Source organism: Lampetra fluviatilis, chromosome 4 (genome assembly GCF_964198595.1).
Source record: "Lampetra fluviatilis chromosome 4, kcLamFluv1.1, whole genome shotgun sequence".
NCBI classification, from domain to species: Eukaryota; Metazoa; Chordata; class Hyperoartia; order Petromyzontiformes; family Petromyzontidae; genus Lampetra; species Lampetra fluviatilis.
Window position 1 is genome coordinate 12,768,999 of NC_136278.1, and position 27,737 is coordinate 12,796,735.

General features: G+C 47.9%; 1 protein-coding gene across 7 annotated transcripts in view; it reads left to right on the forward strand.

Moving 5' to 3' along the window:
- LOC144931576 (regulator of G-protein signaling 14-like) overlaps positions 1-27,737 on the forward strand; it is a 144,049-nt gene that overhangs the window by 108,982 nt on the left and 7,330 nt on the right. For 6 of the 7 annotated variants that reach the window (XM_078855587.1, XM_078855586.1, XM_078855588.1 and 3 more), the window contains 9 exons: positions 8,754-8,920; positions 10,604-10,696; positions 11,354-11,497; positions 12,447-12,626; positions 21,305-21,494; positions 22,226-22,323; positions 23,152-23,361; positions 25,894-25,967; positions 26,791-26,917. In XM_078855587.1, the coding sequence (XP_078711713.1) occupies positions 8,754-8,920; positions 10,604-10,696; positions 11,354-11,497; positions 12,447-12,626; positions 21,305-21,494; positions 22,226-22,323; positions 23,152-23,361; positions 25,894-25,967; positions 26,791-26,917 (1,283 nt within the window). Of the gene's footprint in view, positions 1-5,700; positions 5,876-8,753; positions 8,921-10,603; positions 10,697-11,353; positions 11,498-12,446; positions 12,627-21,304; positions 21,495-22,225; positions 22,324-23,151; positions 23,362-25,893; positions 25,968-26,790; positions 26,918-27,737 lie in introns of those variants that run through there. The other variant, XM_078855589.1, reaches the window with a different exon arrangement.

Genomic DNA, 27,737 nt, shown 5'->3' on the forward strand with positions numbered 1-27,737 from the left:
TCGTAGCGCAGCGCGCTAACCACTACAGGACAATGCGTTACGCTTCCACATGCGCGGGTCACGTGACAGATTCGACGTCACCGCTCACTTGCCGTGCAAAAAATCTAAACATTATTGAGCTCCCCCCCCCCCCCCCAAAAAAGAGTGTATTTTAATAATGTTTGTACGGTGTACAATCTGGAAAGTACCCACATGGCAAATTTCAAGTTTGTTGCAAACTTAAAATGATATATATGGAGATGAATTTAATATCGTTGCTGGGATGAATTGTATTTTTTTTTGTCTGGTGATCTGTTAAAAATATGACCATCAAGTGCTGGTAAATACGACAGCTCCTGACTCAAATGCAACAACTCCTGACTCAATCCACACCCCACCGTCAACTTTTTCCCAGCCGGGCTTTGCGTAAAATACTCACGCGCACGTTTATCTGCTTAATGACATCTGGAATGCATCGCTCCTTGGGTTGTATTGGAAACTGAGAGCTGTGTACACAACTGTGGTCCCCACCCCCTTTCTTCTGCTCCTCTCAAAGGGGGGAAGTCTGCATCGACTTAAACCCATTCCGCCCGATGGGTACATTTCAGACCGATGCCGCCTTATGATCTCCTTCCGGTAGTCGTCTGGTCTGGCTTGTGAAGTAAAAAAAAATTCTGGCGTGCCTCTCAACTTATTGTCATCCCACAGAGATGGCTCTGGCAGTAATTCCCCCCCCCCTCTCATAATCTGGGGCAGCTGAGTTTCACCAGTCAAGATATCGCAGCGTAGCTTGAAGTGGGCACCGTTTCACCGTAAATGCAACGTTATTATTTTTAAACGCCAGTGCTTCATCCAGGCACATTTTTCCCACGTCTGTTTATTGATTGACAGTTTTCAGTTTTTATTTTTCAGGAAGCCTATAAAAGTACCACATTTTGTTATTTATTGAAGGGGCATTCTGGCCAAATCCAGAATGCGTTCAACAACAACACAAATGAGCGGCGCACACGCACACGTAATAACGAAAACTCAGAACATTCTTCAGTAGTACTGCCCTAAAAGGAAACAAATATAACAGGTGACGTTTTGAGCAATGGCCCCTTTTCAGGAGGGTCTTGCCAAGCTTTCGTAGTCGCGGGCAATGATGCTGTGTTTGATCTCAATTGAGTAATTGGATGGTAATTGTTGGCCAATACCAGTTAGATTGTATCGTTAATTTTTTTTGTTTAGCTATGAAAGGCAACAGGGAAACCCAGAGGAAACTCGTGCATAACCAGAGGGAGAACATACAAACTCCACGCAGATAGGCGCCCGAGTCGGGAATGGAACAGAGGCCCTTCCTGCTGTGAGGTGCATATCACTGTGCCACCCTGCCACCCAACCTGTCATCAATAACAGGTTTGTTTTATTTACACACAGCGTGGTGCAGCGTAAGTGAAGATTCCCAGCAGATGCTCAACTTCTGGCCATGTGCGTTGGGGTGGTGGAAGTCCTCCTGCATAAAAGGGGCAACCGCATGTGTGGGAAAACTCGGCCTTGTCCACATCTCTGCATGCAGAGCGCCGTAGGATAAGCCGGCTTGTGTACAGATGGGCATGCACAGCCCAGAATGAGTTAATACATACTTCTCTGTTGGCTGAATCTGACGATCTTGTCACGTATGACTCATTGACTTCAGAGAGCTCTGGTTGAGTGCGTAAGCATTGACATGTAAAAGACAGCCATTGTGTTTGTGGCTTCCCAATATTGATGCAGCCAATTAGAGCACAATTTACGAGTGTGTGCGGGAAATATTGGAGCCCAGTTCAGAATCTTAAGCGGTTGAAACAACGTGTCATGTGTATCTCCACAAGCAGCGGCTCTACGACACATTGGACCACTACTGAGTGGTGACATAGCTAACATGGCAGCATGGAGCGTCGTATCGACTTAGCTCGATTATTGTAAGTCAATACCCGACGGGATGTGGAAAAAACATTACCAAGCCGCAGATTGTACTTGGCACGTGACGGGTGCTGCAAAATCCAACCATGTCCGTTCAGTGCTTGCCCCAAGTTGCATTGGATTCCGGTTGCCGAACGAATCCATTATGAGGTTGCACTCATTACACACGAAGTGCTTGCCATTAATGAACCACGATACCTCGCTGATCTCGTAAAGGAACATCAACCATCACGCGAACTCCGGTCATCCTCGCACCAGCTTTTGGCTAACCATCGAACAAAGACGGTCACTGCATTGCGTGCAGTGACCGTCTTGAACACTCTTCCTTCCAATATTAGAAAGCCACTGGAGTTGTACATTTGTAAATTTAAATTGAAAACTCATTTCTTTAGAACTGCTTTTTGTGTTTAGTTTGTTGTCCTTCCCCTGCACCTCCGATCAGCACGGTTGGCTCCATACGTTGTGAAAAAAGTTCAACGTACGTACTTACAAATAGCTGCGTACAAAATCATCATTCACCTTCACTTCGTGCAGGGGTCAGCAACCTTTCAAAGAAGAAGAGCCATTTATATTTATTCTTTGACCAAAATATTTCGAGAGTCGTATCGCACACAAAGCTACACAAACATAGCAGCAAGTATGCAGCAGATGACAAACAGATTTTGACGTAAACAAAACAGTCGATTGAATAAATTGCATATGAGGGTGTAAAGAAGAGAATAAAGTAAATTTAGATTTTTTATTTTTAAAACAGCTGCCCACAAGGGGGCAGCTAAAGAGCCACACGCGGCTTCAGGGCCGCAGGTCGCCGACCCCTGACTGAGCGGGATGTCTCCTCTTATCCACTGCTGTTGATGCTGCTCCCAATATCTGGAATTTCTGCCCCACCCTTGACTTCCACCACTGCTGACTCCCTCCACGTGGCCAAGTCCATGCTCAGCAACACGTTCCTCTTCCTTGAGCGTCTCTTTCTCTCTCCCGGTAAAGTGTGTTCGTCGGCTCCCGACCTTGCTGTCGTCTGCAGGCCCCCGATTTGTCGTGTTGCCTTCACCTCTCGCTCGCAGCCTTTTCACAAAAGAAATTCCGAAGCAAAGTAGAAGATGCATTCGAGAAATCGCCGTACACACACGCCACTCTTGCGAGACGTTGTTTCGCAATGCGGCCCAGTGCGTCGAGGTGATGTAGCCACATTTTCGACGCTTTATGAACCCACATTGCGGCGTAGTGTTGTGGTCAGACTCTTGCTGCTTTTGCTCCACTGTCAGTTGACAGTCAGTGAACTTTCCGATGCATACGCCTCATATCGCGAAGCCTCATGCCAACAATATTCACAGATGTGAATGACGAGAAATATCCATCTAAGTAGAAAAATAGTGCAGGTTGGAAAGCCATAACTTTGTCTCACCGCTGCCTGTCAGCCACTCACATTTGCTCATTTATATTGATGGTGACCTAAGACAAATGGACCACAATGCAGTTATTTTAGGGACTGCTCTTGGTTGTTGCATAATGCACAAAGGCTGAGTGCTTTTGTACACCTTCCTCAGTGTTGTTTGAAACTTGCCATGATGCCTTCAAGGCTTCAGTCTCGTGGAATTAAAGTGGGAAGCGAAAGTGCACAGGATTAGACTGAACTAAATTATTAAACTATTTTTATTGTACCAGGTAAGGCCCACTGGGCTACAAAGCTATTTTCAGAAGCAACCCAGCCATAAATGATACCTCAACGAAGTGGCTTATTGCGTGGACATTTTTAGCAGCCAAATACTCTAAAATGCATGTTGATTCTAAACATAGAGGGAAAAACCGGAGAACCCAGAAAAAAATCCACGTGACCACGGGGAGGGAGAGAGAGAGAGACATGCAAACGCCAAATATACAGGCGTGAGGGTTGAGATTGAACCCACGACCTCCTGTATACCTGGCGAGGTAGTTAACATCTCGCTACCGTGGCGCCCAGGAGTCCAGTGTCGGTCCTTCGCATACATGCGTCTGGTGGACACTGCTGCAATGCATTTTTGTTGTTGTTCATTCAAGTCCGTGTACAGTTGCATTCACGCTGCACGTGCCGCAAGCTTCTTTAGTTCCTGAAGAAGCTTCCGTTCTTTGAGCACGCGGAGCGAAACGATGTACTCAGTGCCGCACAAACTCATCAGGAGAGCTAGCCAGCTCTAGAAGGGCCCCTTCAGATGGTATTTGGCCTACTCTTTCCATGCTGGCCGGACGCCTTGGAGAAGGTGGGCGTACCCACTCTTAACCCCACGACACGTGACCTGCCGATGAACTGTGTTTTAACACGCTTGTTTATGTATGGTTCAAGTTCATTTATTAGGTATAGCCCTGTGAGCCATTCGGCTCTTGAATCGGGTGCAACCGCAACAAACAAAAAACAAAAACATGAACAAGAAAACATCTTAAAATGGTGCAAGAGTTATCGACATGGCGCGTAGTTTCTTGTCGCTTACTCAAGCTGTCCACGTGCTACGATTCGTTCCCACGCTTTCATGTCATTTCAATTGCAGGCATCCCTCGATAAACGTTCCTGAAATTTGTCCGTAAAGCTAAATTCCGTAAGTCTAACCATATTTTCCCATTTGAGTGCCATCATCTAATTGGAGATGCATTCCTGCAGAACATATTTCATCCCCAAGACGCCATAACGCAGCAGACCTCTTTAGAGCAAATATTTAATGGGAAATAGTACATTTTACTTCACTCAAAATAAGTAACGTAAAACCAGTACAGTGTGAAAGGCGCGCCACGCAAACTATCCTGAGCAGCATAAAATGCACAATTTAGAGGCTCAAAATGAAGTCAATTCGAGAACGGAGGGTTTTTGGGGGTTAGATCACTTTAATATAAATGTGTTGTTAAACATGCCACCACCCAACACAGCCAATTAGTAAGGTTTGTCACTTAAACAAAACATGCCAATTCGTTACTAGTTTAGCACCCTGGTGTGTTGGGAGAGTAAACCCACAATATTTATAATTGGAGTACGACATTTTACCGGTAATTACAGCGAGCCTCATCAGGTGACAGCCAGACTTGTGGAGAAATCCTCCTATTTTGGTCTTAAATAGAGGGGGTGAACGATACATTTATATTTACGCGATATAACCCAAACAACCTCTATTATGGATAACGTTGGTTGCGAAAGCCTGCGTGTTCAACTAAGTGAATTCGAATTTAGCGCACCGTATGTATCGAATTTGTTTCCTGATTTTATAAGTTACGTTTGAACGATATTTTGTATATTGAGTTGCCGTGTAACGAGGGATGGCTTGCGGTTGACTGTGTCACGAGAAACATTGTTGCGCGTCTCTTTTGTTTCCATTTTTATTCAGATTGCACTCTTTCTTCAACTCATTAATTGTAAAGATGAAGGAGTTATCCGCATTTCAGCACTGTTCCTAACAATCCAAGTAAAAATGCATGCAAGTATCATCGCTGAGCCAAGTTAAAGCTTCTCATTGCAAGCAGTCATCACCACGACTGCAAATTCAGACAAAGACTATATATAATTTATTTTTAGTTTTTGCATTCGCAGCCCGTGAGGGGTTTCTATGTTCGTGCGTGCGGCCAATGGTATCGCCCTGTCGCTAGGCAGCTCTCCTGGCTGCTGCGACTGCTTGCGGCTGCCGATTTTGGGAAGTTGTGCTTATCGGTACCGAAAAAGAAGGACTCCCCCCTCCCCCCCCCTCGTGATTGCGCTTTGCGTGAGGTTTTTTCCTTTTCCGGGAACTACTTAATGCGTCTCTCGACGAAACATTTCACAGCCCGCGCCGCCCCGCGTTTATTCTCGCCTTCCTTTCTTCCCGAGACGGCGAGCACCGCTCTTTATCCTCGGTGGATTCCCCTCCCCGCCTGCCCCCCGTTTTCGCGACGCAGTCGACCGCTCGGGACAGAACAATGGACAGCCAGCGGCGGACTCGCAAGCGAAGTGTTTGTGGTATTGCCGAAGTGCGCCGGGAACCGCTGCCGACAGCATTGGCCTTTGCCAAGCAAGAAATTCATATCGGATCGCTTGCGTTTGCGTTTACACGGCGGCAGCGAGGTGTTAACTACTCCGCCCGCTCGACAGGAGGTCATGGGTTCGATCCTGACCCTGACACCCGCTGTGTGTTTGGAGATCGCGTGTTTTCTTTACCCGTGGTCACGTGTATTTTTCACTGGGTCCTCTGGTTTTTCCCTCCACATTTAGAATCAACGCGCGTTTAGAGTATTTGGCTGCTGTAAATTTCCACGCAATAAGTCACTTCGTTGAGCTTTTATTTGTGATAGCCAGGTGACTTCTGAAAACGAGCTATATAGCTCTGTGCGCTTTACCTGGTAAAATTTAAATAGTTTGGTTTTTAATTTAACTATGGCTGCGATAACAAAACGCATTGGAATTACTTATTAGTCTACCAACGATTATAGTCTACCAATGAGTATTCTGCTTTGGGCTAATAGACTACTATGTGACGTTTAATACAGAACGCAACATTGTACAAACTGGATGGGGATTTTGGAGTTAATGAACGTTGGGTTGAATTTGGGCAAAGTTATTTAAAGAGAGATCTGAGTGCTTTTTTGTGATATATGTTGACGGTGCGTTAACGTGCGTCTGTGTGTGCCCTGCGTTCTCGTTGTTCTGCTTGTGCATGTACCATGTTCTCCTCCACAGTATTTACCTGTGCGCTTTGTGTCGTACTGCATTGGTGTAGTGGGCTAAGTGTAGTAATCGGTGCACTGTGTCGTGATCACAGTCGATGCGCTTGTGGAGGAGATGTAACGCAATTTTCTGTGAGCCTTTCAAGTGGCTTAACTCAACGCATTCTCTTCAGACATTTTTTTTTACATCTGAATGGTTTAGATCAGTTCATTATTAGAATGATTCGAAGAGTAATCCTTCGTCTGGCTGTCTGAATTTAGGCCACAGATGTTGCATTCTAAGAATCCTAAGATTGGCTTGGGATGTCTCTCCGATTTGTGTTAATGAACCTTGATCCCAGATAATCTTAAGGATGTCAGTCTTTGGGAAATAACAAATGGACATCACCATCATTGGTAGCTTTCGAGTAAGTTGTTGTGAACATGGTACTTTATTACAATGTTCACTACAAAAAATATCGTATTTTTGTGATCAGTATATTCTTCAACGGCTAATGTCTATCTACTGCTGGATGAATACCTCTCAGTACCGTCACCATCCGTTGTGGCCCGGCAATGCCACAATCCACCACACTCCTGTTCGTGAACTGAAAATGTGACTCCGTCTCCACAATTGATCGTCCTCTAGCACGTTTTTTTTCCTTTGGCTGCGACCCCATCGCTCGTCTTGTCATTCGCTGTCATCAGTTCTTGCGATGTGTCCAGGCCAAGCCTACTTCTATCAACGTTCAGTACAATGCCGCTCATCTACCTGTGCTTCTCTTCGTCTCTCAGTGTAATTCCGAGGATGCAACTCTCCCATGTCTCTCTGGGCACCTTTCAGTTTTTGCTCTCTTGTTTGTGGCAGTCAGCATTTCTGTAAATATGCAAGAATGTAAAACTTTCTCCATAATAGAGGTTTCCTTCCTACAGATGCATTGGTATTCCGCTTTTTGCCGTTGAGTTGAAATGTCCAATATTGCTCTCTCCTGCTTTGGCTCACCCTCAGTCATTTCTTGCCCTTCACGCTGGTCGTCATCGTGACCTTGTCGTTTGCAAACCTTGATTTTGGCCAAATACTTTCTCCATTCGTCGCTCCGTACGTCGCCAACCGTGCTAATCGGTGGTGCCCATTGTGAAGCATCTCACAATGGGCACACTCAAGGGCCTGATGAGTGAATTTTACTGGATAGGACGTTCATACCAGCCAGACGCTCAGCGAGCGAAGAGACGTGCTACTTGCACAAGCCTGCACCAATCGGCATGGTGAAGTATGGATCAAACAGCACCCGTCCCCCCCCAATTACCAGCATGTCGACTTCATAGCCCCCCCCAATTTCCCAACTGCTGTAGATCTCGGTTTGTTAAAGAACAGGAGTTGCTCTGAATCATCGGATGTCACCTGGCAACTCTTGAGTCTGACCATCGCTACATTGGAACACAGCGGCTCTGTTGCGCAAATAAAAAAACATTGTTCAATCAGAAACTGCCTGGAAACTCAAACCTCGATTTACACCGTCTGGAAATTGTGTAACCAGCCGTGGCTTTGCTGAGAGCAAAGTCGTTATCTCGCGCGCTGCACACTGCCAATGTGGTTTATTGGCTTTCCAGATGTAAAGGTTAATTATTTTTTTAATTTTAAAGAATTGTGCACAGGACTATACTTAAATATCGATGTTGGAGTAGCTCTTTTTCAGAAGCAACCTGGCCATAAATGTTAGCTCAACAAAGTGGCTTTTCGTGTAGAACTTTATAGCAGTAGCCAAATACTCTTAGCGCGTGTTTCTAAATTTGGAGGGAAAAACCAGAGGACCTGGAGAAAAATCCACGCGACCACGGGGAGAGAGACATGCAAACTCCAAATATACAGGCGTCAGGGTCCGGGATCGAACCTATGACCTCCTGTATACCAGGCGAGGGAGTTAACGTCTCGCGACCGTAGCGCACCGATATGTATATTTATATTTACATATATATACAATTATTTGTATGTTTCTATACATCTAATTTTACTGCCACGGTTTTTGCAATTACAATGTACAGCTCACTGATCTGTTTTCGGGTTGTACCGCGTGTCGTTAGGTGTGACGGCCACGTGCTCGGAGCTTCTTCAATCGCTCTCGAGCTGATACCGTTCGAGCTGAACGTTCACGCCGAGGTTCTGAATTCCCCGTGCGATGTCATGTCCCTTACAGAGCTGAGCGGACGGGACCTGCACCCGTGCAGCAGCGAGCAGAGCCTGAGCAGCAATGCGAGCCTTCCCAGCATGCCATGCGGGCCGGGCTACGAAGGCCGGGCGGCGAGCTGGGCCGTGTGCTTCGAGCGTCTGCTGCACGACCCCCTCGGCCTGCAGCTCTTCACGGTGCGCGTGGCACAGGGAGAGGCCCTCACCAGGGGTCGGCAACTTGCGGCTCTGGAGCCTCGTGCGGCTCTTTAAGGACCGGCTTCGTGATTCTCTTGTGTATTGCGGCTCTTAAAATATAGATTTTTTTTTCTTAAAAAAAAAGATCTTATTTTGGTTGCCGGCCACTGGAGTTAGTCGATCGGCAGGTCATGCGTGCTGAGTCCGTTGATCCATCGTGGACTGTTTACCATACGTGCCGAGCTTGGAAAGCCATTCGACGGTGTCTGGTGTTGCCGCAGGGATTCAAATTTGCGTTGGGCACTGTGAGCGATGGATTTTGCACTGCGCCGCAGTCGCACTTTGACGACTCCTGAAATCCCCACGCGTGGAGGAGGTAGCCGCACCTCCCATCAGAACATAAAATAAAGACGTCCAATTCAGCGTTGTCAAGTGCCTTCGAGACAAGTAAAAGCCAAGCAGTTCCTGTTTGGGGTGCCGCCGCGGTCACGTGGATTTTTTTTCCGGGTCCTCGGGTTTTTCTCTACACATTTCGAAACACGCCTTTCGAGTATTTGGCTGCTATAAATTCCCACGTGATAAGCCGCTTCGTTGAGCTATCATATGTGGCCAGGTCGTTTCTGAAAAAGAGCTCTATAGCTCAGTGGGCCTTACCCGGTGAAATAAAAAAGATCAAATAGAATAGATGGGTCTTCAATACAGCGTGTCGTTACATCCTGTCATGTTACAGCACCATCTAGTGGATGATTCGTCACAAACCGGCTTACAGTGAAGCAAGTCTGGGAAGTTTTCCTTTTGTCTCTTTAAATATAATTCGAGGGCAGCTCATCCTATGGATGGGGTCAATTTTCTCCAGTTGCCCCCCCCCCACCACAATCATGTTGGGCGGTGGGGGGGGTGTAACCTACTGGTGCCAGTGTTGGTGCACATGGAGGATACGTGGAGTGGCGACGGCACACAGGAGGTCACAGTGCACGTGCAGGCTGGGGTGACTGGCGGCCGCGCTCGCACGGTGCATTCCCTTGCCCCTCTGGCTTGACAGCGCTCAGAGACAATGCCCTTAGAGGGTAACAGCTGGGAGACAACGATTTGAAGAACAGTGTCCTTGTACAAAAATAGCGGTATAATGGACATTTGCCTGAAAGGCTAACAGCTGGAGGAGGCTAACGGCTTTGAGGAGCAATGACCCTGAGGGACGATGACTTTGAAGGACAAACGGTGAAGGTGCTCCAGACCTTTATCGCAGTTAACCCTTTCCCGTTGCGAGCTGTCTGCAACTTGCAGGGTGGGTGTCCCGTTCACCACTGAATCTCTGAACTTGCAAGCGGCGCAGCGTTAATATTATTTAGAGAGCCGTAGCGCCGTTGTTTTTAAAGATACTGTACCCACCGCAGAGAACCGTAGCGACACGACCACACTCGACCATAGCTGGTGCCAAACTTTGCCACACACCCTCCCGCATGGCCTTGTGGGAGCCTCGGTACCGATAAAGTTATTTTATCTTAGTTTTCCTTCTGGTTTCGTTCCGATGACGTACATGTCGAAAAACACGTACGTCATCGGAACAGAATCGTAAGAAAAAACTGATGCCGTACGTCATGGGAATGGGAAAGGGTAAAGTACGTGTGTGCGCGTGTCGCTGTTGGTTTGCGCTGTGAGCTCACGATGTGCTGTCCCCTCCAGGCTTTTCTCAAGAAGGAGTTCAGTGAGGAGAACATCATGTTTTGGCAGGCGTGTGAAGACTTTCGACAGATCCCGTCGGACCAGGCTGCCCAGGTACCTGGAGCACAAATTCAGCCAGGCTCAGACTCACAAGGCAGTGAGAGGCTCTTGAGCCGCACGCGACTCTTTAAAAGACCGCTTCGTCACGTCGTTTATTAAGGACCCACCTTCTCGTATTCACCGCACGGTGCATTGCGGCTCTTGAAATATTGAGTCTTTTTACCGAATTCGAAAGAAATGGCTCTTATTGCTGTTTTGTTTGCTGACCCCTGTTCTAAACAGTGGCTGATTCATAATGTTATTATTTAAGAAAGCCCGTCACAAAGCCATAAAAAAACGTGGCAAGGCAGTGTAGCCAAGCATGATGAATTGGTTTGGAATGGAATGCAGTATTTACTTTGCAATGCGGTCTGTATTTTGGTCACTGAAGCCACATGCAGATGACAAATTCAAATCTGCAAACTAGTTACCGTTTATTTTGTGTGCATCGTTATGATTTCTTTCAAAATACATTTTGGCCCTTGCAAGGAATGCCATCTGAATGTTTTTTTTACGTGTCATTTTTAATCAAACACTTTTTTTTTTTTACCGTCGACTGCCAAAATCCACGAGTGTAATATTGAACCATGAAAAGCCGCCAGCACCTAAGACGGGTGGCCAATGCGCTCACGCTCACGCGCCGCGTTTCTACTGTGGGGACCACCCCCCCAGCTCTTTCAGACGGCGCGTCGGATTTACGAGCGATTCCTGTCGGAGAAGGCTGCCATGCCCGTCAACATCGACAGCCAGGCGCACATTTCGGACGACAACCTGAATGCTCCGCACCCTGCGATGTTCCACGTGCAACAGCAACAGGTGCGTGCACGCGCTCGCTCGCTGACGTGGGGTCACCGCGCGTGCTGCCCGTGTAGAAAACGGCTCTCGTGGCGTGCGCATGCATTCCTTCACAAGGTTTTTTTAATGTTTATCATTGGGTAGGCCGAACCAAGGCCTCAGTACTGCACGTAGGTTTCCACGTTGTGTTGTAGAGCTCTCCAATGTATTGTTGTTGGGTTGCACTGTGCGTTGTTCAGCACGATATCTGACTAAGCTAGACGATTAAACTAAACTATTTTTTTTACCAGGTAAGGCCCACTGAGCTGTAGAGCTGTTTTTCAGAGGCTTTCCAAATGATAGCTCAACGAAGTGGCTTATCACATGGAATTTATAGCGGCCAAATACTTTAAGCACATGTTGATTCTAAATGTGGAGGGAAAATCGGAGGACTCGGGAAAAATCCATGCGATCACAGGATGAACATTCAAACTCCAAATATATAGCAGGCGTTAGGATCGGCATCGAACCCACGACCTCCTGCATACCCAGCGAGGTAGTTAACATCTCGCCACTATGACACCCCTGACATTTTTCTGCAGGTGCTGTGAGATTTTACAAGAATGCAGCACATTTGGGGCAGTTGGGGCTTAGATGGCATTGGGCCCTTTTCCTATCAACTGAGGCTAATCACATAGTGTGGTGGAGAATAATGTCCTCGTGCGGTCGATTCAATAGCATTGGTTGAATGAATAGGTTGAGAATTGTGTCTGTTCCACCACCTCTTTTGCCATGTTCTAGCTTACATGGTAATACTATACTGGTGTATAAGAAATAAGAAATGTTTGCGTACCTGTGGGGTGCAAGTACACTCGCCCTTTGTCCCTGCTTGTGTTTGTGTGTGATTGCGCCCGTGTGCGTTTGTTGCGTTGCACGTCGTGTGTGTGGCGTGCGTGTGTGCGTCTTTGTCGTGCCCCTTGTGCCCCGGCAGATCTTTAACCTGATGAAGTTCGACAGCTATTCACGTTTTCTCAAGTCGCCCCCATACCAGGAGTGCCTACTCGCCGAGGTGGAGGGCCGCCCTCTGTCGTCGGCGCTTGCCGACGCGGGCCACGCGGCCGCCACCGAAAAGCCCGGCAGCGCTTCCAGCACCGTGGTCACGCCCAAGAAGGTACGCCGCTATCGCTACTCGCTCATCTCCAAAAAGATCTGACGCCTTTTCCGACGGGCGCTTTCAGAGCGGTGCTTCCTAGCATTGCCGCCTCTTGCAAGATGGCCGCCCATTTCAAGATGGCCGCTTCTTTGCCGTGGCGCTGTGTCGTCACGCTACTGACTCCCTTTTTGGCAATTTATTGCTACACTCCTGCCCCGAGTCAAGATGAGGCCAAGATTATTTTTTTATCAACTTCTACATCAGCAAATGAAGCATTGGTCATTTCGTAATGTGTTAAAGATTTTCACGGACTGTTTATTCGAAGCTAATGGAACATCGCCGGCATTAAAATGTCACATTTTCAGCTAAATATATTACTTCCTTGATTGACAATAATAACTGTAAACACGAGTGTGGCTGCTTTCGAGTGTATCTATGTAAACTCAAGGCCTGCCCTCCAGTTTGTGTTGGTGAAGCATCATCACGCCTGGCCCTTGTGACTCCAATCTATGCAGGAGGCATGGCTAGGCGAAGAGTAAGAATAATTTTACTTGTTCAGCTGTGAGTGGGTGGTGCCTTAAGTGTCAACTAACTCGACACACACCCAATCACTTTCAGTGGTTTGGCATTAGACTCCATTGTTTATCCTAATTCCCACCCTGGAAGTAAGGCCTAACATTGCTGACATACGTACAATAATAGATCAGATTCAATAAAAGTGTCAGTGAGTAGCAGCCTTCACCAGCATACCCTAATTATAAGCTATGCATCTCCCACATGGAATATGTCTGTATTGGTAAGTATATTAATGAATAATCGTGAGTGAATGAGTGAGTGGGTGACTCATGTGAATTCTAATCATTTTCTATAATGGTTAGAAAGATAAGATTTGGCAGCAATATTGTCGAGTACAGTATGTGTTTTCAACTAGAAAATCTAACATGTAAAAATGTGGGCCTCTGAAAGGTGGGGGGGATACATTTTAGTTTATTTTTGTTTTAATGTTAAACTTGCGCTTATGACGTTTTGTATCCGCAAGCATTTAAGCGTGCTGAACATAAATGAGATTTTAAAATCCAAATACCAAAATCGTTGACATTGACCCCCCCCCAAATTCGGTGGCAAACATATTTTTTTTTTAATATATAATTTACCTCGTTAACCAACAGTTTGTGACAGGTTCTGAATTTAAATGTAACATCAGATTTAAAGATCTGAAATTGTTTAATTGTTGTTTGTTTTATACTTGTGAAAGTATGGGACTGTGGGTGTTGCGGGGAGTGGCAGAATGTACGATTGACATCGAATTTTCGATGTGCGTTTTTTTTGGGCGAGAGGCGGCTGTGTGGTGGAGTGTGATGATACTGAAGCCAGGAGAAAGTGAGAAGAGCCCGCTACTTGCCTATGAGTGCATTGTATAATGCTATCTCGTCTTCTCTCCATCATACCAGGAACTGTTAAGCCTTCAGTCACACTCTTAGGCCGCTGCTTCTCAGGGCATCATTCGATATTTAAATCGGCCGTGAGGTACATATTAAAGTGTCGTCTGTGAATCATTTTGGCATTGAGTTATGGCCCATAAGGAGCTATGAAGTATTACATTAACAGGTACACGAGCCCTCCACACACATCCAGTGTTATGAAAAGATTATTTGAGTAGTAAAGTTATTGTGTGTAATTTACAGTTAATGTGCAGCGAAATTAGCATTTTGCTCACTTTTTAAAACACATTTCAGCTCACCACCAGTATTAAAGAAGGTGGAATAACTGGTGCGTGGGATTTATAATTTTCTTGGTTCTTTCGGTAAAGTCACGTAGAAGGGAAATAATAAAATAATATAAATATAAAACGTGACTTTACCAAAAGCACCAAGAATATGAATCCCTGCAGTCACGAAAGCTTTAAATCAACATTTATAATTTATTAAGCAGAATGTAGATTATATGTCTATGGCATAAACAGTTATATACTTTTAAAGTATTTTTATTTTAAAGCTCTAGTTTTGAGCTCAAGTGTCTTATAAATCGCAAAAATACGAATCAAGAATGTAAAAGAACTCAGTTATAAGAACAATGCTTGAATGCTTAAACGTTCATGTCTCTTTGGAGTTTTGTACTGGGTAGGTGATGCAGCTGTGCTGTATACCTCTCCGATGTGCGTCCATGTTGTGTACGGCGTTTGCAACCCAAGAGCGATGGAGCATTTGCATTCCCTCATGGAATTTAGAAAAACTTTGAGAACACCTCCGATTAGCACGGTTGGCTATGCACGGTGCGAAAAATTTTCAACGTCATGCATACATTGGTTCAATGAAGATCAGAACTAAATATTGTGATTACTTTCCTCTGCGGGCAAATGTGATCCATGTGCTCGAGCGGACACACAGGAAACTGCTTGCATGGCCTGCTGGGCAACGAAGCTTTAACAGAAACGGCGTTTCAAGTTCGCGATCCGCTCCTGGGTTCTCTGTCTGTACGCTCGAGCGGACGCACAGGAACCTGCTTACATGGCCTGTTGGGTCACGAAGCTTTAACAGAAACGGCGTCCAGGGTTCGCCATCTTCATCGTCTCTGCGCCACGTGGTCAAGGACCAATGGAGGCCGTGCCGCTGTGGGGCCATCTGCAGCGTTGGCCCTGAAACCCACGCGACGGTTTTCAGCCTAAAGAATCTGCGGGATGTTTATTTTTTTATACGAAAGCGGTTGTGGACGTGCCCCGCGTTTCAGTGGCCCTTTATTTAACCCTCTGCTGTGCCGATCCCCTCACGACTTGAATTCACCCTGCGCGTAACACACACAGAGTAATCGTTGCTCACTATTAACCCCCTTACCATGATGGTTGTACACGCGAAACGATTGTCGGTTGCCACCGTCTCGCGCTCCATCGACGGGGCCTCTTTCCCGATGCATTGTGTCTGCAGCATGCATCCAATGGAATGCACTGTATTTTTCCTGCACTGAGGTAAATAAAATGTACGAGCAAGCCGTTTATTATTTTGTACATCGCAAACGCGCACGCCGTCTCCCGCCCGGCCAGAATGGCCCCTCATGGTTCGCAGGAACAGGACAGTTCTCTGTTTAGAAAGAAAAAAACTTCACTACAGAAATCTCTAGCATCAATAAATGTTGCATTTTAAACCAAAGTAATTGAATTACATTCGAGTACAGAGAGAGATAATCATTTGTAAAACCATGATTAGTCCATCAATAATGCATCGAGTCCGTAGAGCGTACACATTAACATAGTGAGGTCCGTTATATTGAAGGGGGTTTATATCTTGGAAGTGGCAGTTTAACGGTTACGATAACGATGGGAAATTGTAGTGATCTTCATCACGAGCAGCTCTGTTGTTATGGCAATAGAGGAGATGGTCATATAGAGAGGAAGATGGCGGTGTAAGATGACAGCACTGGTCATCAGCCGTCCACTATTATATCAACTGTCCCAGGTCACTCTTGCACGAGACCGTCCTTGATCTCTTGAATTCTCAAATGAATGAATGAACAATAACATTAAATAAATATTCACATGCACGACCATTTAAACACGAGGGGGCGATCAGAAATCTTCATGACCTGACACACGACAATCACCGACCTGGGAAATATTGTGCTTCCTTGCCACGTGGTCCCAAGTCAAGTGCAATGCATTGGGCTCATCTCATTTTTTTAAGCCCTCAAATCAGTTCCTGGAATAAATCCACGTTTTCATTTCAAGCCACGAGTGCAGAGTACGCACCACTCGGCCTATCTAAAAGGTAGCGCATTTGACAACTTGTTGCAGAGGTTCGCAGTTCCTTACCGTCGACCACCCTGGTTAATATTGCCGGCGTGTTCAAACATTTTTGTTGAAACGTGTGCTTCACAGTGCACGTTAAGGATCCCATGACACATTTAGTTAAGGATCACGTGACATCTAGTTAAGGATCACGTGCCACATTTTGAAAAATATAGTTGACAACTCTTGCCGACATGGTCCAACATCACCGCCTTCTGGCAGCAAATTCTAAACGGAACTATTTTCTATTTTACCAGGTAAGGCACACTGAGCTGTGTAGCTTTTTTCAGAAGTGACCTGGCCACAAACGATAGCTCAACGGCCCGGCTTACCACGTGGACATTTATCGCAGCCAAATACTCTGAACGCGTGATGTTGATTCTAAATGTGGAGGGAAGAACACTCCAAATATACAGCAGGCGTCAGGGTCGGGATCGAAACCACGACCTCCTGTATACCATGCGAGGTAGTTAACATCTCCTAGCCACCGTGACGCCCGCTATATACTCGCCTGTGGAACCACAGAGCGCCTTCGTGAGAGCATCATGCTATGCGAATGGCGCGGCACAAATATCGAATGCACTAAACTATTAATGTAGAAACATACACACACGCGGGGATGCGGAAGTCGCTGTTGGCCAAGTCTGGGGAGAATGGGGATGTGATTGACCCCTTTGCTTCCTCTTTTGATGATATTCTATGACTGGTTTCGCAGTAGTTTCCTCAAATTTGTTTTGTCACCACACAAACAAGATGACTTTTATTGCATGGACATTTGACTTGGTTAGTCTACAGCTACGGGACTGAGCATTTCCCTGTCGTGGTACCACTTGCCCAAACGGGTCCAATGCAAGTCGTTATTACAAGTGGTAGACTTAAAAGATTGAACATTCTCTGTTGTGGTACCACTGCCCGGTTCAAAGAAGTCGATTCTTCAATTAAATAGTGACCCATAATCATGACGATTCATAAAATCGCTGGGGGGCGGGTTGATGAGGCTGTGAGAAGCTGAACGCCTGATGCATAGCAAGAAGGGACGATGTTCCAGTGAAAGAGATTGGCGATGGGTAGGCAGCCAAAGGAAAGGAGAGAATGCACCCGTAGAAGACGACCATCTGGGTGAGACCAATACGGAGCCGTGAGATCTGCCGATGTGCAGGAGTGAAATTTGGCACCGCACGACCGCAAGGGGGGATTGAGACAGCGTGAGCGGAGGTCTCCACCCAACGGTTGATGAATGGGGGTGGTCTTTGATAAGCAGTGGATAGACCAAAGAAGCTCTTCGAGATGATAACGAAGATAATGGATGAGTAGATGAAGAAGAAAAAGAAGATGATGACAAGATGATCACGAGATGATGGCAATGGTTGACGACGATGTCGATGTCGTCGTCGTTTCCACCGTCACAGCCTCATGGGACTGCCGCCTCAGTAACAGTCACGAGGGAGGCCACACCGCACCGCATTGCGCCACCGCACTACACCACTTACACATCTTTCTATCCCTGTATTTGCAATGCTTTTTTTAGTTTTGCGGATAAGAGGACTGAATTGGAAAATTCATCCGATGCGTTTTTGAACGCGACGACTCCCAAGGGGCGGTGGTGACATTTGTGGATGAAAGCGGTTAAAACCAAAAAGTTCCCCGCACGCAAATGCCGCTGACCCCCCCCCCCCTCCGAAGCGTCCCACCTGCGCATTGCGGATAAGGGGAGTTTATTATCTGGATACACTGGACGTGAAAATAACTTATCAGACAAATGTTTCTTATCGGTGAAGCGGGTCCCTCCAATCACTGCGGATAAGTGTAATGCGTACGACAAACAATTCCTATCGGTAACGGAACGCGACCCGCGCGCCGCTTGCCACGGTGTGGCCGCACGACGGGAAGGATATGGAGAGATTGCGAGCCCAGCGCCTGTGCTTCCTGCCTACTCAAGGGACCTGCAGCTTCCAGAGATCATTTAGTTCTTGCATTCCGCTCACCCGACCATACTGGACAGCGGATTCCTCCTTCCGCAGTCCAAGTAAAGATTCTGATAAAAAAACAAGGTGCAGCCAACACTGGGCCCCACCGAGCGGAAAATAGACGGACGGTGAATTATGAACTCAAAGCGAACGCAAGCTGAGCCAAGAGAAAAAAATGGATCCGTCCTGATCGGTTGAACACAGAAACTTCCTTTCCTGAGCAGCTTTCACAAGAGAGCCACTGTGGGTGCTCCTACCTGTGGGAAAATCGGAGGGAGTCCTGGATGCCACTTGCGAGACCTCTGACCCATTTGCAAAGCACGTCGCGTACCGTGGCCCACTGTGGAAATTCAGCCTGAGACGCCGGTAGCGGAGCAGCAGCAGCAGCAGTCATTCATTGAACCTCGCCTGAAGCCTTTGCATAGCATGAAAAAGAAGAATAGATTTTTACCCTTTCTGGCAAATAAACAGGAGGTGTAAAGATGTTCAAACACCAAATAGAAACATTTTGCAAGACATCAAGTCTGCATTGACCACACGCAGTACTTGTGGACATACACTCAATAGTTTTGATATCTCGGAGATCTTTAAACGTTGATATTCACGAAGCCATCTGCAGGTGCAGGAAGAAGTGCCCCAAAATGTCGCTGCGGTGAATTTCAACATTGGTTAACTTGTGGCCCCCGACACTGAAACGCGACCAAACGGTTGCGTAACTTTGTAACTGACAGCGTAGGGTTCCTGTCTGTGGCGTTCCCTCGTTATTCGCGACGAGGAGATGCTTGTGAATGGGAAATGTCGCGGATAATTATATTGGCCTATGAAAACTTATCATTTTTCACGAATTACTGTAAATAAATACGTAAATAAGCTATTAAATACAGTAAATTTATCTCATCACTTTCTCACATCAAATCTTGACTTAAAGCTTTCGTGACTGCAGGAATTCATATTCTTGGGTCTTTCGGTAAAGTCACGTAGATAGGTTCAAAGAAAGTAACATTTGTTATTTTACTGGTAGGAACCACCTGGTACCACCAGCCCACAGGGAATTATTGTGTCCGTCTGTCCGTCGTGCATCCAAAAATGGGAGGGGTGGGGCTAGGTGGAGAGGGGAGGGTGGTAAGGGGCTGGGTGGGAAGGGGCTGGGTGGGGAGTGTGGGGAGGGGCTGGGTGGGGAGGGTGGGGCTGGGTGGGGGGTGGGAGGAGTGGGGCTGGGTGGGGAGGGGCTGGTCACCCCGTGGTGCCCTTATAAAACCCAATGTTAACCTACTCACGCCGGCTTGTGCCCGCCCTCACAGTCGGCCATATTTGCGGAATACACCACGCCGCCATTGACCCTGGCCATTGACCAAGCAACCCAACGTTCCTACCAGCTCCCTCCGCAGGAATGTGTTTGTTATTTATTTATGACTTTACTGAAAGACTCAACAATATTTCTCACATCACTTTATTTCATCACTTCCTCTCTCGTCACTTTCTTTCTCACTCTCTCTCGGAGCAATAGTCGTGTAGAGTTCCAGATGCGATTCGTGGGTAGCGAACATCACGGATAGCAAGTTGGTGAATAACGAGGGGATGCAGTGGGCAGAAGTGTGAGACGAAAGGGGAGTGGTACCACGAGAGGTGTTGTTTGACTGTTGTTCTTTCCTAACCAAAATTAACGGCACCCAAGTGGATCCCGAGTTGGTTATGTGACCAAGAATGAAGTCGCCTCCATGCATAGATTTTGTCGAAACTCCTGCAATTGCTAAAACAACACCATAATTTAGTTTTTTTTGGGTTAGATCGTGTAAATATATAAATGTGTCGTTAAAACCCGCCACCACCCGACACAGCCAACTAATTAGGGGTTGTCACGTAAGCAGAACGTGGCCAATTCGTCACTAGTACAGCACACCGGTGTGTTGGAGAGCCAAGCCACAACATTTACAATCTGAGTATGACATTTCGCCAGTAATTACAACTAGCTTCATCAGGCGACAGCCAGATTTGTGGATAAGTCCACCTGTTTTGTTCCTTATATAGAGACGTAGATGTGATGACCACGCTTCTGTGCTCTTGTGCAAAGTGGGGGTGGCGGGGGGATTAATGAGCCAACGTACATTATGCATGTGCATTATGTGAGCCCTTTGATATTGTCCTTCCTGTCCACTGTGTGTATTAAAATAGCCGTAGCAACGGTAATCTCTATTTAAGTATGGTGGCCTGTATAGGCATGCATGTATTATTTGATGATTCGCTTCCACGCAGCACTAAGTCGGTTGCTATCCGAACGGTTAAACTTTCAATTTCGATAGACAACACCATGTAACGAGTATTTACGCGGGAAAAAAAGTGTCCCTTTGGGGGGGGGATTACACTTTGTGAAACTTTTGCTGTAACCAAATGATAAGATGGTGATGATGATGATGATGATTATAGTGGAGACATTTCGGAGTTGTCAATGGTGTTGGCGATGGGAGTGACCATGATGCAATGGTGATGATGATGGTAATGATGAAGGTGATGATGGTGATGATGATGATAGTAATGATAACCAGCGGGCGATGGTGGCTATGCACGTGGCCTGTAATCTATCCCCGTAGGTGAGTCTTGCTGGTTCGCACTCACGTTGTGAAACTCCCTTTCTGCGGGCACCGAAGTGCCCCGCACTTGCTCGCCAAAGCGGATGGCGGTACGAGAACGCCGAGGACTTACCTCCATCCGTCCCACCTCGGCGGGATAGAGTCTTGCTACCTTCACCAGCGTGTCGGTTTTCTCTTGGTGCTCCGTTTTCCTCCTACGTGCATGAAAACGAATGAAGTGGCTGAGCGCACCTTGACCTCTGCGCCTCTGTGCTTTGCGGATTGCGCAGCGTCGTGTGATGCCATTGCATAAACGACGTCGTACGAAAACCAAAGTGATTGAAACGACGTTGATTCGTTGTGTTTTTCTCGTCCATTTAACAGTCGACCAAAAAGGCGAAGGCGACGAAAGCTGCCGGGGAGGATGAGGAGGAAGGCAGAAGGAAAGTGGGGAGCTCTGTTGGTAGTGGCGGTGGTGGGATACACGGAGTTGGCGGCTTTCCCTGGATCATCGGCAGCAAGTCGAGCATCCCCCGCACGGGCAGACGCGGAGATGAGCACGACTCCACCTCCGGTAGGGTTGTGAATACACCACGCTACACCGCCACGCTACACCAACACGCTACACCACGCTACATCACCACGCTACACCACCACCCTACACCACACTACACCACCACGCTACACCGCCACGCTACACCAACACGCTACACCACGACCGGTAGAGTTGTGATTCCATCACACTCTCCGTGTCACTCGACACGCGTGCTGATGACGATATCTTGAACTACAGACGCGCACAAACGGCAGGCTTGGTTGCCAGTAGTTGTGCATATTCAATACAGTTACTTTAGTTAAGTGCACGTTGAAGTGGGTTTTCCAGTACGTACCACATATAGCATCGCAGCAGTCATTGATGGTTGCCAAATGAACGGGTCACTGTGTATTTGTAATCTAAAAACCATCGGTGAACTATTCACTCGTAGAACCACACCAACTTTCAACACGTGGCCGTACGCATGTACGTACGTTGAACTTCTTTCGCACCGTACATAGCCGACTGTGCTAGTCGCAGGTGCGGGTAGCCGGATGCGGTATGGGGTAGTGACGGTGAGGTCACCGCATTGCGCGGCGCTTTCAGATGCGCTTCTGCGGCCATCTGGAACTGCTCTTCCTTCCTATGTGCCCCCTGTCTTGCGGGAATCGTTTAATTCGTGGGAAGCCGCTGCCGATGGCGTGGGTGGGTTTTTGTTTACGTGGTGTTGTGCCGTGGGGCACGCTGCGCTGCGGTGATTTGTGCTGCAGACTCGAGCGTGGACATGGCGCGCTCCAACTCCGTCGGGTCCCTGACGACCACCAAGAGTGAATTCCATTCTCCGCCTTCGCTAGCGGCCTCGAGCGAGGTGAGGCGCTGGCATGGCGACGCTGAGAATCTGGGAAGAAGCGTAATGCCGTTTTAACAAAAATTTCTAAAATATTCCAAAGCAATACTGTGAATGCATTTGGAGCTAATTTTTTGAGGGGGGGGCACTTTTGCCAATAAGATTTCAGTCAGTGCGAGGGCCACCACACCGCCTGTATGTGCTGTTTTCGCATTTGTGTATTGTCGGGAGCTGTATGTCAGGGGCCGCACTAAAAGCCACCAGGGCCCGCCAGTGGCCCACGGGCCTTGCAATGAAGAACACTGATTTCGAGTATTTGGCACATTTGCATGTGTGTATGTTAAACTTCTTGTGGAAAGCAGTCGTAGCCAACAGCGCTGGTAAAAACAGAAAGCAGTTCTAAAGAAATTAGTTTATCAATTTCCACGTGATACGCCACTTTGTTGAGCTACCATTTGTGGCCAGATCGCTTCTCAAAAGAGCTACATAGCTCAGTGGACCTTACCTGGTAAAATGAAAAAAAAAATTGCAGTGTGATCCACCACTGCAGCTTCTGAGAACAGAAATGGCGGCTGTTTCTCTGCTCAAATGACCACTGAGGCCGCTCTCAATTGAGGGTGGACTCACAACTAAATGAGTACCTGGTGACCATGTGTCAACATCAGCACTGGGGAGACAAAGGCGGCTGGGCCATCGTGGCCTTAATAGGTGATCGCTGACGGCACTTGAGCCAACAGTCTGTTACGGCCTACACGGGAGGCCTTCACCTCTGCAGGGCCTGCGAGGGCCCTTGTCCCAGCAGTCTACTGAAAGCCTATCCGGGCAAATCCTACGCTTTTGTCTTTGCAGGGCCAGATGGGCCCCGTGGAGGCGGGGGACGGGGCCGCGCAGGAGAAGGGCCGCGTGGGCCCCCTGTGCCGCGTGCTGCTGCCCGACGGCTCGTCGGCCGTGATCACCGTGAGCGCCGAGCTGTCGGTGCGCGAGGCGCTGCGCCCGCTGTGCGACAAGCGCGGCCTCGCGGTCGTAGCCCTCGACGTCTTCCTGGTGAATGGCGACCGGGTGAGTCGCTCCGCCTCTTGGACACGCCACTCGCCAGATTACCAGAGGATTTCACGGTGAAGAGGAAGAAATGGGGACAGCACCGGCTAAGAGGAGCTGTGCACGGGACTCATCCTGGCGCGAGTTTACGAGAGCAACGGGGGTCAGGGCAGACTCTGCGCTGACGCGCCACGGGAGGATGTGGAGCTGAGTGGACTTGCCGAAGACCGGGAGGGTGGGCCATGAGCTTCGTGCGAGTGGCTCGTGGCATTAGTCTGCCAGTCGTGGGCGATGATTGGGCAACCTGCGGGTGATCTGATCAGCAAGAGAGCGACCTGAGTATTGGCTGACGTAGATGCAGAGAAACAACTACACCAGGATATCGATGATTGATGTTTGGTCGCCGCGTTGATGTCATTCGTCGTGATATCTCACTCAACAGAGTGTTGTCCGCCTATTTATTTTGTCATTTACATGTAGTTCTCATGTCTTCTGTAATTGTGAGATTTTTTTCTTCATCTTCTCAACTCGGACCGCGTCCATTCGAATGCATGGCCGCCGTGCGCCACGCCGTCGGGGTGGGTTTCCGCGATCGTGCCGTGTAGATCCTCCGGTGTGTTTTACTTCACTCAACTCCAGTATTTTTTTTATTTTACCAGGTAAGGTTACTAAGCTATTTATAGCTCTTTTTCAGAAGCGACCTGCCCACAAATTATAGCTCAACAAAGTGGCTTTTCGCGTGTAAATGTATAGCAGTTGCCAAATACTCTAAACGCGTGATGTTGATTCTAAATGTGGAGGGAAAAACCGGAGGAACCGGAGAAAAATCCACGCGACCACAGAGAGAGAGACACACAAACTTCAAATATACAGCAGGTGTCAGGGTCAGGATCGAACCCACGGCCTCCTGCATAGCAGGCGAGGTAGTTAACATCTCGCCACTGAGGCGCCCCTTTTGAGGGCTGTGCCGCGCATTGTTCGACGATTCGCTCCGCGTGCTGCAAACTTCTGCACACGTGGAGCTTGGAGAATCTCTCAGCGTGTGGGGACGTTCAGTTCTTGAAGAAGCTTCCGGCACGTGGAGAGAATTGTTGGAAAGCGGTGCCTAACACGCTTTTCAGTACTGCCTGGAAAAAAAACCCGCTGTGGAGAGCCATGGGGGTAGTGCGTTGGCGCGACTGCCAAGAGCTTGCAGGCTAACCGGACGAGGACACTAACTGGGGGTGGTTCAGCAGCTCAAACCCCACCTTTGTTCCTCGACACGTGTCCACCGAAGGCTGGCGACGTAGTTTCATCGTTGTTTAACAAGTTTGGTCTCCTCGGCTGAATCGTTGATTGACCTACAAGGCCGCCGCCCGTCCTCAAATTGTTGTTTGCGCTTAAGATGCGCTCAGGCCTGCAGTGCGAGTGACAAGGAAATGGACGAAAGGGAGTTGGAGCGGATCTTCAGCGTTGGTTCGGGTGGTTGGTGAAATCATCAGCGGTAGTAGCGTCGCTCTCCCAGCGGCTTCATTATTACTGCTCGGTGAACAAAATGTTGTGTCTTGGCTCTCCAACACACCGGTGTGCTGTACTCGTGACGAATTGGCACGTTCTGTTTACGTCACAACCCTTACCAGTCGGCTGTGTCGGGTGGTGGTGGGTTTAACGACAGATTTATATATTTACACGATCTAACCCCAAAAAGACCTCTATTATATGAACAAAATGCAAGTTGGTCGTTTCAAGCCATATGGAGCTGCCAAGAGGGCGACGGTCGGCACGCCGGACTTGCAAGCCAGAGGTCACTCGCTCCATCTCCCGGCGTGGAATTTGAAACAATGGGAAGGTTTTATTTTGATTCCTCCCACCTCTCGTCCACCCGGCAGTGTAAATGAGTACCCCGCCACGCTCAGTCGACGGGCAGGTCGCGTCTGGTGGGGTAAAGTGTGGGTACTCCCATTCCCCCCCCAAGACGATTGGCCAGTAGTGGAAGAGGAGACCAAAATACCCTCAGCTGGGTGGAGGCCCTTCTGCCGGCAGTGACGCCAGCAAGGGATTTTCACGTCCGCGGTGTTACCGCCACCTGAGGCTACAAAAGCTCCTTATAACCAAACTTAAACGATCCATAGGGCATGTAGATAATGAAATGACAAAAAAAATACGTGTTTTTATTGGACATTATTATATATATAACACATTTATACCAGGTACGGCCCACTGAGCTTTTTATATTTTTTCCAAAAGCGACCTGGACACAAATGAAAGCACAACTAAGTGGATTATCGTGTGGAAATGTAAATACTCTCAACACATGTTTCTAAATGTGTAGGGAAAAAACCGGAGGACCCGAAGAAAATTGCACACAACATGCAAACTCCAAATATAAAGCAGGCATTAGGGTCGGGATCGAACCCACGACCTCCTGCATAACAGGCGAGGTAGTTAACATCTTGCCACCGCAGTGCCCCTTCATAAAGAGATGTAAGCAATTCTGATCAATCGTGAGACATCGTGAAACGTACGATGTGCCCTGGTATTTAAAACTTAAATTTTCCTCTTTTATGTTTACAGCAGTTGGTGTTGGAACAAGAGAGCCTGACTCTCGCAAACAGGGAAATCCGGCTGGAGCGCAGGATCCTCTTCAGGTTGGAGATGCATTCACGACACCACCACCATCACCATCGCCACCACCATCACCAAGCACCTCCGATTAGCAGTTGGCTATGTACGGGTGCAAAAGAAGTTAAAATTAAAGTTCACTTAATTCGGAAACACCGCCGTTGCAACATCGCCCCCCACCCCCCTGCTGGAAGACTCGTGCCCATTTGCCAGCCGGTACTGCGTATGCCTTGTGTGCCGCACAGGGACAGCTGCCACTACTGGGGGGCAATGGCGGACTGGGACATAAAATCGGCCCAAGCATTTGTAAACACACTGGCCCCAAATTCGGGCTATGGGCAATTATACACATTTTTTTATGGGTTGTGCGACAAACTGTGTAGTACTAGTAACTGGATGTTGCGATGTGACGACGTGTGAGCGTGATTTTGCTGTGTGACCTATGGCCAGTCCGGGCCTGCTGGAGGGGACCACTAGGCTAGACCGTAGCAGGGTATTGAAGTGTTTGAGATGCGATGGAAAGCACTTTGAATTCACACGGCATTTAAGCAAGCGCCCAATTAATCAAAATCCTTATCGCATTGATGGCTAATTTCGTTAAATCCCTGCAGTGTATACGGCAGCTGATTCTCTTTTAATGCAGGTTAAATATTACACCGCGAAAGACAATTTCAGGAACTTAGTTAAGATGGAACGTTGGTGTTATGCACCGCTCTTGCGAGAGTTTCCGAATTCACATTTGTACTTCTCAAGACACTCCGTCAGTAGCACAGTTTTAATAAAATTAGGAAACGTGTCAAAACGTTACACGTAACGAGAAATATCCTCGCGCTTCCGTGCCTCCGCCAGACTTGATCTGCTGCCCATCACCAAGTCGGTGGGCGTCAAGGCCAAGCCCAACAAGGCGGTGGAGGACGTCCTCCACTCGGTGGTCCTCAAGTACGGCCTCAAGCTCAAGGACATGGTGGCCTACATGGTGAGTGCGGCGTCGCGGTCGGCGGCGCGCCGGCCACAGGGAGGCCACGCTCAGATGAAGTACATTTGACACGCAAACTCCGGTCATCCTCGTAGCGGCGGCGGCTTTTGACTCGCCAGCGAACAAAGACGGGTCGCCGCATCGCGCGCTTTCGGATGCGCTTCCGCGGCCCGTCTAGAACGCTCTTCCTTCTGATATTATGAAGCCGCTTGTGAGGTATGATGCACTTTAAAACTCATTTGTTTAGAAGTGCTTTTTGTGTTTAGTTTGTTATCCCTCCTCACCTCCGATTCGCACGGTTGGCTAAGTACGGTGTGAAAGAAGTTCAACATTACGTACACACGGTATCTCAAACCACGACAAAAGGTTGTTGTTCACCTCCGCATGATGGTGAACAGACGAGCGGCTTCTGTGAGAGGTTGTAGACCTGAACTGACACGCCACATGGATCCTTGCCGTTGCGCTGTGTTTCCAGGTCGCACCGCGTGTTGTACCGGACAGTGACACGCCGTGCGACGTGAAACCAAACGAGATAGCGGGATCCGCATACAGCGCCTCCCACACAGACGGTCACTGCATCGCGCGCTTTCAGATGCGCTTCTGCGGCCGTCTGGAATGCTCTTCCTTCCGATATTAGGAAGCCACTGGAGCTATGCACTCTTAAATAATCTAGATTGAAAACTAATTTCTTTAGAGCTACTTTTTGTGCTTAGGTTGTTGTCCTTCTCCCGCACCTCCGATTATCACGGTTGGCTACGTACGGTGCGAAAGACGTTCAACGTACATACACCTCACTGCGAATAAGAGGAATCCCACTCTC